Source organism: Pantherophis guttatus, chromosome 1 (genome assembly GCF_059756535.1).
Source record: "Pantherophis guttatus breed Tessera chromosome 1, ASM5975653v1, whole genome shotgun sequence".
In the NCBI taxonomy this organism is placed as follows: Eukaryota; Metazoa; Chordata; class Lepidosauria; order Squamata; family Colubridae; genus Pantherophis; species Pantherophis guttatus.
In genome coordinates this window covers 114,942,278-114,954,518 of record NC_142063.1, presented here as the reverse complement: position 1 = coordinate 114,954,518, position 12,241 = coordinate 114,942,278, and the positions used below count along the sequence as shown (strand labels likewise).

At 39.2% G+C, this 12,241-nt stretch overlaps 1 protein-coding gene across 1 annotated transcript; it reads left to right on the top strand.

Moving 5' to 3' along the window:
* The first annotated feature begins 413 nt into the window (after positions 1-413).
* Positions 414-12,176, top strand: CLP1 (cleavage factor polyribonucleotide kinase subunit 1). The gene is made up of 3 exons (XM_060687816.2): positions 414-869; positions 6,330-6,954; positions 8,601-12,176. The coding sequence occupies exons 2-3, from the start codon at positions 6,349-6,351 to the stop codon at positions 9,270-9,272; spliced, it is 1,278 nt and encodes a 425-aa protein (XP_060543799.2). The 5' UTR covers positions 414-869; positions 6,330-6,348; the 3' UTR covers positions 9,273-12,176.
* The last annotated feature ends 65 nt before the right edge of the window (positions 12,177-12,241 follow it).

Sequence of the window (12,241 nt, the reverse complement as noted above, 5' to 3'; positions counted from 1 at the left end):
AGTCGATTAGAAAGAACTTGCCAAATGTGTAAGTGGAATGATCATGGTTTTTAACTATAGGACAGGTTTTCAAAAGTTATACAGAATTAAAGACTCTTGAAATTACACCTATGGGACTACCAGTGGCCACATATATTTCTTTTCATTCATATCGGTAGCAGAACTATACAAAAGTATCTTGGACATTTTAGAAGCTAGAAATATGATTTCTACACATATGATATCCTCTATCAGAAATAAAACCGAAGATTCTGCTCAAGACATTCTGAACAGTTTAATTTGCAAGGGAATCTTTTTTCTGCAAATTCTTCAAAAAAGGCAACTGGATTTTCTCGTTTTTTCTTTGAAGCTTCTTCAGCTCCAAATGCTTCCAGACTCCGAACGTCACTCACACGCATGCGAATAACTACTTTGAGGGTGAAGGTTCGTTCTCCGAGCTTGTGGGTTGGTTTCCGAATGTTTCATTACCAGCCTAGCGAACGTCTTCAGCTACCCTGGTAACGAAACCGGAATTTCCTTTTAAAAGCTCCAGCTTTGGAGCTCCTTCGTTCCCCGAGTCCTGATTTATTAGCGGCGCAGTTCCGCCTCTTTACGCAAACGACTGCGTTCCCGTTTTTCGCCAAACGTGGCTTACTGCGCATGTCCGCAGGACCGCTCGAGGGAAAGGGAGGAGGAGGGGGGGTGTAGAGGAAAGGGGGCTGCGCGCGCGCCTACGGGCAGCAGGCTGGCCAACCGGCGAGCCCGAGCGGGTTTGAGAACGCGCATGCGCGCCCTACTTCCCGTGCTGGTGTTTCTTGTGACTGCTTGGGCCGACCGACCGACTACTTGGTTTCCCGGAGCGGCGGCTACGGAAGGGACGGCGCTGGCGGGTAGGTGCTAAAGGTTGGAGGCGGCAAAGGAAGAGCTTCGCCTCCTCTTTAGGGAGCGGCGGGCGTGGAGCGGGGTCCTTCCTCGTCGTCCGTGGGGCGAGGGCTCCGTGGGCCTAACGGCTCTCGGGCTCTTCTTCGGGATCCAAAGGCGCGAGAGGCGAGGGAGGTTCTCTTCCCCCTTTCGCGCGTACTTTTTCCCCTCCTCCCTCCCTCCCTCCCTTCCGCAGAAGTGTAACTTCTGCCTCGGCTAAGCAGCCACGAAGAAGACCCCGCCTCGCACCTCTTTTCTCGCTGCTTTCGCCGCTCTTTGTCACACCCCGAACGGGCTCCGGCGCCTCCTGCTGCGGTGTCTGCCGCTGAGTTAGGAAGGTTCCCCGGCCCGCTCCCAGTTTTGCTGCTCCTCGGAGTCTTGTCCCACCAATGGAACCGGTGGATGGACAGGAAACTCCCCCAAACTTCGTGCCGGTCGCCCTTCCCTCCTTTCGAGTTCTGCTTCAGGAACCTTGATCTTTAGCCAGCGATCTCTTTCAAGGCTGCACCTCAAGGATCACTTATGGGGACTATTAAAGCGTGGAGGTTATAGTCGTAGGCTTCGCCTCGAGGCGTGCAGGGATCTCGTAGACAGGTAGGAAATTGGGTCCCTCCTCCAAGCTCTTTTGCGTTTTGTATTGGGAGCGTAGGATCGCTCTTTATAAGAAAGAAATCTTGCAATATTTTTTTCCCCTAAGCAGTTTAAGGTAGGTGTTTGAGGAGAAGAAAAGACATTGGGTACTCTTTGTTAAGACATTTATTGTCATTGCTGTTACTTTTATACTCCGTTTTGCTCAGTCTTCCATATTGGAACTCAGTTTCAGTTTCTTCCCAAATAAAAGAAAAATGAAGTGTGTTTGTTACTTCTCTAGAGTTGTTTGAGAGAAGCTTTATTTTGACTTCGTTAACTAAATAGTGTAGATCCCATGTTTTCATCTAGAAAGTCTGCAATCAGGGAAATTTATTGTAACAATTTCTTTACACAAAAAGTCATATTGGTAATTGATATTGGTAATTGACTCTGCAGTACATCCCACAAATCTTGAATCTCCCAAGATATATGCAAGGGTCCTTTTTGTAGACTTCAGCTGGGCATTCAATACAATAATTCCAGATACTCTTCTAGCTGCTAAACTAAATCAGTTAGCCGTGCCTGACCACACTTGTAAGTGGATCATAAGCTTTCTAACAGACAGGAAGCAGCAGATGAAGCTAGGCAGAAACACATAGACACCTGTACAATTAGCACAGGACTCCCAGGGCTGTGTGGCTCTCTCCACCTCTCTCTATATACTAGGCCTCCCAAACTGGTGGCTTGTGGGCTGGATATGGCCTGTGCAGGCCATGCCCACCCCAGCTCCGCAAAGGCAAGAAACATTGCGATACATCACAATCTGGCTCGCGACACGGTTGAATTTGACATCCTTGCTCTATATCAATGATTGCATCTCAAAGGATATCTCTATTAAAGTACTGAAGTTTGCAGATGATACAACAGTGATTGGTCTCATTTGAGACGACAAATCTGCATACAGACTGGAGGTTGAACAAGTAGCCTTGTGGTGTGGCTGGAACAGTCTTGAACTGAACACATTTAAAACTGTAGAAATAGTAGATTTTAGGAGAAGCCCTCCTACATTACCACCACTCAATACTAGACAACACAGTAGCAACAGTAGAGACCGTCATGTTTCTAGATTCTATAATATCTCAAGACTTAAAATGGACACCTAACATCAAATACATCATTAAAAAAGCACAACAAAGAATGTTCTTCCTGCAGCAACTCAGAAAGCTCAGGCTGCCCAAGGAGCTGCTGATAAGAGTTCTACAGAGGAATTATTGAATCTGTCATCTGCACTTCTATAACTGTCTGGTTTGACACTGCAACCAATCAAGATAAACACAGACTTCAGTGAATAATTAGAACTGCAGAAAAAACAATTGCTACCAATCTGCCTTCCATTGAGGACCTATATACTGCACGAGTCAAAGAGGGCTGTGAAAATATCTACAGACCCGTCACACCCTGGACATAAACTGTTTCAACTTCTACCCTCAAAACGATGCTATAAGGCACTGCACGTCAGAACAACTAGACATAAGGACAGTTTTTCCACCTATGCCATCACTCTGCTAAACAACTAATTTCCACAACACTGTCAAACTATCTAGAAAGGCAGTATTACCATCATCATTCTCAACTTCCCTATTACCTATCTCCTTTTAACTATAACTTAGTAGCTTGTATCTTACAATTTATATTGTTTACTTAGTATCCTAGTATGATTTATGTTGATTGCTTATTTAGTATCCTTGACTATCACTAAGTGTTACATCAAATGTTTTATGATGAATGTATTTTTACAATGATTTTGATAATGATCTATCACTATTTTTGTATGTACACTGAGAGCTTATGCACTGGAGACAAATTCCTTGTGTGCATAATCACATTTTGCCAATAAAGAATTCTAATTCTAATAGAAAACACTTTCCTGAAGACCTTTTGCTTAAAAAGGCAGCTCAGTGAAATTAAAACAGAATAGATATGCAAAAACTATTTTAGAGTTACATTTTGATGTTGAAAACTGAAATCTCTAACTTAGTCTTCTTTTAGTTCATATTCTATTAATTACTTTTTTCCTGTTCCCAAGTTACATACATGTTCTTGTGCACTACATGCTGTTATTTTTCACTCTTTATACTTCATTGTTTTTTTATTATTATTATTTTATTTTATTTTTAATTTGATTTATATGCCGCCCTTCTCCGAAGACTCAGGGCGGCTTACAATGTGCTCAGCAATAGCCTTCATCCTTTTTGTATATTTATACAAAGTCAGCTTATTGCCCCCACAAACTGGGTCCTCATTTCACCTACCTTAGAAAGGATGGAAGGCTGAGTCAACCTTGAGCCTTGGCAAGATTCGAACCCTGCAATAATTGCAGGCAGCTGGTCTTAAGCAGCTTAATAACAGGTGCTTTAAACCCTTGTACTACCAAGGCTCTACTACCAAGTTTTGTCATACTTTTTGCTTTAGTCCCATATCTATTACCCCTTTTCTGAACACAATAATATTACTCAGTACAAATTCTGATTCCGAATTAATATTTCTCTGCAGTTTTTCAGTATAGAAAAAAAAATGTGGCAAGACTGCATGCTTTCACCTTTTTTATTCAATTTCTATGCTGAAGTAATCATAGAAAACTAGAACTTGAAGACTCAAAACTTGAAGTTAAGATTGGAGGAAGGAATATCAACAATATTTGATAAACTAATGACACAACTCTCCTCTCAGAAACATCTGGTTAAAAGGATTAAAGATGCGAACAAAAATGTTGGCCTCTTCCTGAACATCAAAAAGACCAAGTTATGATCACTGTGAGTAATGAAAATATCTAACAGTTGAACGTGAAGAGATCAGATGCATGCAAGAATTCACTTTCTTAGGATTGCAGATAGATCAAAGCAATAAATGCATTGGATCATATAAAACCAATCATATCACTGGAAGGCAAAAATCACAAAATTCTGGCTTATTTCAGTCATGTCATGCAATCAAACTCACTGGAAAAGGCAGTTAGGCTCGTAATGGTCATCGGTAATGAAATGAGGTCATAAAAAAACACAGTGCCTAGACACCATCAGATCTCACATTAGCCAGAGCACAAAAATATTGAAAAAAAGCTATGCAAGATCAAAAACTGTGGAAAAAGCTGAACAGATAGCATCATCATCATGAATGAACTTCAGATTTTGCTGTAAGCAGTATCCTTGTGGCATCTTATGTCCTCTGTGCTGCTGTTGACGCTAAGCACAACTCTAAAAACTTCTGCTTTGGAGTACAACTTGCATAATAAAAACTGGAAACTCCTTGCTGCACAGTTACTTTGCTTTTGCATATTTTTTCTACTGCTTGTCCCTAGAACAGAAAGCAGCAGGTAGAGTCACTTTTAGTACTGAGAACTTGAAGTTTTAGCAGCTTTACAGAGAAATAATTATGCCTTTTGCAAAGATCAAGCCACCAAGTAATATTAAGCTGAAGAAACTATTGTATGTAGAAGTGTGGAGTTAGAAACATTCTCCCTTTCCTGGAAATACCACAATTTGACTCCAGTGACAATCCACCAACCACCGCACATCTAATTGTCATGCTTCCCTCACTTCCGGAGCAACTGGCACTTCTGTTGTCAAGTCAATTCGAGACTAGAGCAGTTGGATCCCTGTGGATTTAATCAGTGGGTGGATTTCTGCTGCTTTCTTCACGCTTCTGACTCTGTTACTATAGGGATGGCTCAACTTTTAAGCTGTTCCGTCCACCAGGCGGCTCTTCTCTTTCTTTCTTGGGAACATTTCATTCTTGGTCCCGCCTTAGTCTTGCTGTTTTCCATATATTGTTTTGATAGTTGATGAAACAATGAGATTGAAATCCCTTTGGGAGAGGCATCTCTTTGCTTTAATCAGCTCACACTATAAATCCTTAATATTTTTCAGTGATTTTTTTGATTGATTGATTGATTGATTACATGCCATCAAGCCATGGTATGCTCCTAGAGAGCACATAGATAAGATTTCATATGTGTTTTTATGACGCTGAAGCAATAAAAATGTGACTAACTAGAACTAACATACAACACAGTTTTCATCTGATTGTTAGCTGCGTGGCAAATGTCAACTAGTTTTGAAAAGCCGAGCACAATTGTTCCTGAGGACGACTTTGATGGGGAATCATAACAAAATCCTAGTGTTGTTAAAGAGACTGTATTTCTGCATTTTTGTCAAGTCATCAGAAAGAACTTTAACTGGAACCTCAGAAACTAGAGCTGTACATTGAAAAGGACAGCTATCCAATTGTAATTTAAGACCACAGTGTCTCTGGAGAGTATCTTTTAATAATAACATTAGTAATAACAGATATGTACCCCACACTTTCAGTATGCAGTCTCCATTTTACTACATGCTACAAAAAGAAAGAGGAATGACTTTTTGTTCATATGGTCATTACATTAGAAGGAATTAGAATTATGAAGCAATCAAAGTGGTTTAGGCCAATATCATGGCTACCAAAAAATGGTTGGTCTCTCTTGGGAAAGTATTGAGTATTTCCAACTATACTCAATCATCCTAAATCCTTGGAAATTGGGTTCTCTTAGATATTGAGACTAAAGTTCCCATGAGTTTCAACCAGTAACAGTAGTAACTGTTACTCAAGAGAGTTGTAATCCAATATACAAAGAGTGTTCCAATTTAGGAACAGTTAGTTAGACTATAAATATGAAATCAAATTGTTCATTTTTTTGGAGAACATATTTAAGGGAGAAACTCTCACTGTTTCATATAAAAAGAATTTGAAAATTTTTTCATAAGTCTGGCATCCAACAACAAACTTTTAAAATGATTTTGTTAAATTATGCTTTGTCCTCATAGAATTTGTGAATAAAACAAGATGACAGAGGAGACTGGAGATGAAAAGAAACTGGTTTCCAAGTTTGAGCTGGAGAGAGAGACTGAACTCCGCTTTGAAGTTGAGGCCTCACAAACTGTCCAGCTGGAACTTATGACAGGCATGGCTGAAATCTTTGGAACTGAGCTGACACGAAACAAGAAATTCACCTTTGATGCTGGTGCTAAAGTTGCTGTATTTACTTGGCATGGTTGTTCTGTGCAACTAACTGGTCGGACTGAAGTAGCCTATGTCTCCAAAGATACGCCCATGCTTCTCTACCTCAACACACACACAGCTCTGGAGCAGATGCGGTGGCAAGCTGAGCGTGAAGATGAGCGGGGACCTCGGGTGATGGTGGTGGGCCCCACAGATGTAGGCAAGTCAACCGTCTGCCGCCTGCTATTGAATTATGCTGTGCGTCTTGGACGCCGACCCACATTTGTGGAACTGGATGTAGGCCAGGGCTCAATTTCAATCCCAGGCACTATGGGAGCACTCTATATTGAGCGTCCTGCAGATGTTGAAGAAGGATTCTCCGTTCAAGCTCCCCTAGTTTATCATTTTGGATCCACCACACCAGGCACAAACATCAAACTCTATAACAAAGTAAGTATCGTGTGATGAAGTAAGCAATGGCAAGGTGGACCTCTGTTTGGCTCCATAAATTATCTCAGAATAGAACTTTGGGATGGAAATTTGAGGCACCATTTTTAACTACACATTATCTGGTTTCTTTGGACCTTTGTGGAATAGCTTTTCCTGTTTTCTTTACATGGAGAAAAGATATAATTATAAATCAAATCTCTTCATTCCCTTGATTACTAAATGATATGTATAAACGGGAGATGACTATAGTCATTTTGCTCCAATTATGAATTCCATTTGAAATGTGATTGGCCATTATCAGAGAAATAGCCTCTGCTAACATAATAGGTAATGAGAGAAATTAGCATTATGAGTTGTTTACCATACAAAACTCACTCATAAAGACAGAGTAGAATTTCTCTTTCTTGAAGTTTGAAGCTGATGAGTATAAGCTATTTAGGTAACTACCGTACTTTTTGGAGTACAATACACACTTTCCCCCCCTCCTAAAAGAGGGTAGAAACGTTGGTGTGTCTTATACACTGAATACAGACATTTTTGGCCTCCCGAAACCCCACCCTGTGTGTCCCGTTTTTGCGAAAACTAGCCTGTTTTTCGCAAAAACAGGGCACACAGCGGCTTTGAGAGGCCTGCAAGTATTCCTGTGGGCTGTGGAGGGCAAAAACGTCCCCATTTTTGCAAAAAGCAGGCCCATTTTTCGCATAAACGGGGTGCGCAGAGGCTTTGGGAGGCCTGCAGAGTGTTCCTGTGGGCTGGGGAGTGCAAAAACCTTTTTCTCTTGCTTACCTCTTCGAAATATTGGTGCATTTTATACACCAGTGCGTCTGATAGTCTGAAAAATATGGTATTAAGATTTTGTAAAGGTATGAGAACTCACTCCACTACCTTTGACACTTTGACAACTGTGTTTTGTACAAGTGTAATTTAAAAATCTCAAACTATTGTTTAGGCCTGCTATAGGAAACATAGCTGTTGTGGTTTGTTAGCTGTGATTTATGGTATAATGTATTGTATAAACAAAGCTTTATCAAGAATACAGCCAGGTAAAAGCAGTCTTCTTAATCTATTATCGATGTTTATTTACTTTTATCATGTTAATCTGGTTTATTTAACTTATTAACTGGAAGGCTGATTCAAACATAATTGTAGGTTAAGTCTTGCTATACTCATGATAAAAATTAGGAATGCAGGCTTGATAACCCTGAATCAGGATGCAGAGTAGTGATTTATCCAAGATTTATCAGATTGAGGAGTAGGTTACATAATGAGTAAAGATTTGATATATAAATGGTGTTTTTAGGGTCTTTGTGGTAGCAACTATTTAAAACTGTTAAGAAGAGGAAAATGGTTATAACTTAATGGGAAGGTATTTTAGCTCACGAGTTTTAGTAGTTGGCTAAAATATTGTAGATAACATGAAGGCTTAAGAAACCAAATTAGGCCCTGATGGGCTATGGTGACAAATAAATGGTCTTTGTCTAAGGGCAGTTTCATAACTTTTAAAAAACCCTCTCTCACAAGTATGAACTTTTGAAGGGCTGAGCCTTCCAAAAAAGATTAGCTTCACTTCATGTCCTAAGTGTTTTATCCCATGACTTTTATAGTTTCCTGTTAATTATATGCTTCTGTGTTTTGTTTTTTTGTAGATCACATCTCGCTTGGCTGATGTGTTTAATCAACGCTGTGAAGTGAACCGCAGAGCTTCAATCAGTGGCTGTATCATCAATACTTGTGGCTGGGTGAAGGGATCTGGATATCAGGCACTTGTACATGCTGCTTCTGCTTTTGAAGTCGATGTTGTTGTAGTGTTGGATCAAGAACGCCTCTACAATGAACTAAAACGAGACCTGCCTCACTTTGTTCGAACTGTGCTACTTCCCAAATCAGGTGGAGTGGTAGAGCGCTCTAAAGATTTTCGGCGGGAGTTTCGTGATGACCGCATACGTGAATACTTCTATGGCTTCCGAGGATGCTTCTATCCACATGCTTTTGATGTCAAGTTCTCTGATGTTAAGATATATAAAGTGGGAGCTCCCACTATCCCTGACTCATGTCTGCCTCTGGGCATGTCACAGGAAGACAATCAACTCAAGCTAGTCCCAGTTACACCCGGCCGTGACATGGTTCATCATCTATTAAGTGTCAGCACTGCTGATGGCACTGATGAGAACATCTCTGAGACCAGTGTGGCTGGTTTCATTGTGGTAACTGGAGTAGATCTGGAACGCCAAGTGTTCACAGTGCTTTCACCAGCACCACGCCCGTTGCCAAAGAATTTCCTGCTCATCATGGACATTCGTTTCATGGATCTCAAGTAGTGTCCAGACTGGAAAAGCTCCACCAAGTTCCCAGTAGCTCTTTTACAAATAAAATTACAATTTTAAATGGAATAATTGCCATACAGAATGGAGATGACAAAAAAGAGGCATAAGAACTAAGTACAGTAGAAGTTGAGTCATTTGAAAGGGAAAAATGTCAGTTATATTTTTTTATCCATCATTAGATAGAATTCTCAAACATGAATCTGAGAAGATTCATAAATTTTGGCTCATGAACAACTATAATAGATAAAAAAGTTGCGGACTAGCAAATTATTTGGTTTGCATTTTTACTTGATCCTCTTTTTCTGAAACTGGGATTTTGCTTAATATGTTCATCATTAGGCATCCATCATAAATGTGTAAGCATTGAAGTAGTGATGTATATTTTGAATGATATCTCTATCAATGACCTCCCCCATATTGATGGAGAATATTTGAAGAACAGATATATTTGCATTCTGCAGGCCAAGTTAGAAAATTTTACAGGATTAGAAAGTTTGCACTGAGGTTTCAATTCTTAAAACTACAATTGTAGTTTAAGTTATTCTCCATCATTTTGAGGAAACTGGAGCAGTTTGTGACTCCAGTTCTCTTCATATTACAGGTCATTTTTAAATCAATCTATTCTCTCTCAATAAATCACAAAAATATGAATAGTATATTTGTGGCCCTGTCTATGTAACACTATGATGTCTAGGTCCTGCAAGAACTGAATTTACCAAAAGAGATCTTACAATCTTGCAAGTTATTTTGTCTTTACACTATATTAGTGCAAAGAGAAAGTTTTGCAAAAATATGAAAACACAGATTTCACAGTGTTCAAGTAGCCAAGATACTTCTATTTGTTCCTTCTTTCTTAATAGTAACAAAAATCCTCTCATCATCAGATGACACGCGATTTCCTGCTGGTAATTTTCATTTACTGAACTTCAGCACCTTTAAAACAATTCTTGGCAAAATGCTTGTTCTTCCCAGATCTCATTAGATAAAAGTCACTATTCTCTGTTGGCTAAGATAACTTTATTTAGCTACCCAGGTGGGAGGGAAATCCAACAAATAAACAACTTGGGGATGGTCACAGTCTTCTTTATTAAAATATAATCACCTCAGCAGTATACTTCTCTATGTAAGCATATTTCTCTTCCTTAGTTTCAAGGGAATTTTAAAAATTATTACAGTGCAAAAATTACAGTGCCATCTTAAACTGATTCAAGTTTCTTGAACAAAGTTTCTAAAATATAACCATTAAATTGGTCTAATATTAATCCAGCTTGATTTTAAGGTACATCAATACTTTCCTTTAATGCAAATGGTTCTATGGAGGTGTATGGAACTCTCTCCTATAAACAAGATTGCTCTTAGTTTCCCTCATCTTGATGACACAAAATACAAAGATGGAGGCTATTGTCCAGAACACCATACTGTATGGATTCTGATAACTCTTTTTGTTTTTCTGTATCATGCCTTTTCAGTCCTACAACTAACATGATTATGTCAGATATTCAGGTGACAAAATAAATTCAGAGTCTTAAGTGGGCCGAGTTTAGGTGAAGCCTTTCTGGGAATCCCTGGGGAAGCAATGGCTGACTGAAGACTCCACTGCAGAGAGAGGAGCCAATGTCCATGATGGAAAGAGGAGCCAGTGAATGGATCCACTCTCCAAACAATTTTTTTCTCTTTTCTCCTTTTTTCCCTTTGGCCTTTTTAATTTTTTTAGTTGATATTTTTGTTATTGTAATTTTAAACTTCTATGAAAATTATAAAGTTTGAGGTGAATAATAAAATAATATGCACCATTGGTTTCCCTCAGCCAGCAAGCTTTTGTGATTCTGGAGACTAAAGTTACATACTAAGATGCTACCCCTAAATTCAACTGTGAATCAAAATATTTTAGCATCCTATATTGCCTTCTATTAGTTTGCTGATGCTTTTCACTGCTGAATGGCTAACTTGTATACTGTAATGCAATCTATGCTTCAAAATCTTCACACCTTGATGAATTACCGTACCTCATTTAGTCCTGGAAATTTTGTCCCCAATGTTAAGAATGGCTGGTTCCAAGCATTAAAAAACGGGGGGGTGGGGGGGGTATTTCTATAGTGTCACTCTAGTAATTATATTCATGCACAAATTCTTGTTTTCTCTCTGTAGTCTCTCTCCTCAAGTGCCTAGAGTCTGAGTTGAACTTTCAGCCAAGTTCTTTGAGACTGACAAGTTGTGTGAGATTGCTGATCCAGCATTGGTTAGAATTTGGACAGGTGATTTGCAGATGTCACTTCCATCTGTTTCATTCTGTAGGGGTCTGTCAAATTTTGGAGAATCTAAGCAATTTTCTCTGCATTACTGCTTCCTCCTCCTCAGAATAGCATCTTCAAATACAGTACATTTGCTCTGCCTGATCACTGTAGAATCTTAAGATGTAGAGCAATAAGTCTACTGGTGCCAGCTAGTTTTCAAATGATAGTATGTATACAAGTATGTTATCAGTCATCATTTTATTGTTATTAAATAGGAAATTATCCTGTCATAGTGCCTGAAATTACAGTTATGGGCTTGGTGACTTTATTTCCTATGACTCAATTTTCTACTAACAAAAGCTGTAATGCAAGTGTTTGGTTTGGCTCTTGAAACAAGTTGTCTGTCCAGTAGCCCAGGCATCTATATGTAAAATATTTTGTATGGCAAATTCCAACTGCAAGTTCCAAGATTGATACTATGGTTAATTTGATTTAAAGCTTCAAAAGCCTTGTAACATGCTAAATTCCTCCTTTAGAAAACTGTCTTACAGCTCAAATCTATTTTCACTTATCAGATAAAAAATGTTAAGAGGTTTTGCAATAACAAAATTACAATATTTTAACATGGACACAAATAAACTAATAAAATAGTTCATACTAGAAATCCCACCATGGTCAAAATCATGTACTAAAAAATCTGAATTAATTCATTATCGTTTTTCTTTATAT

Bases quoted from the DNA above. Each gene is read 5' to 3' on its own strand.
- CLP1 (XM_060687816.2), top strand. From the start codon at position 6,349: ATGACAGAGGAGACTGGAGATGAAAAGAAACTGGTTTCCAAGTTTGAG. The intron at 6,955-8,600 runs GTAAGTATCGTG...GTTTTTTTGTAG, and splicing joins ACATCAAACTCTATAACAAA to ATCACATCTCGCTTGGCTGA.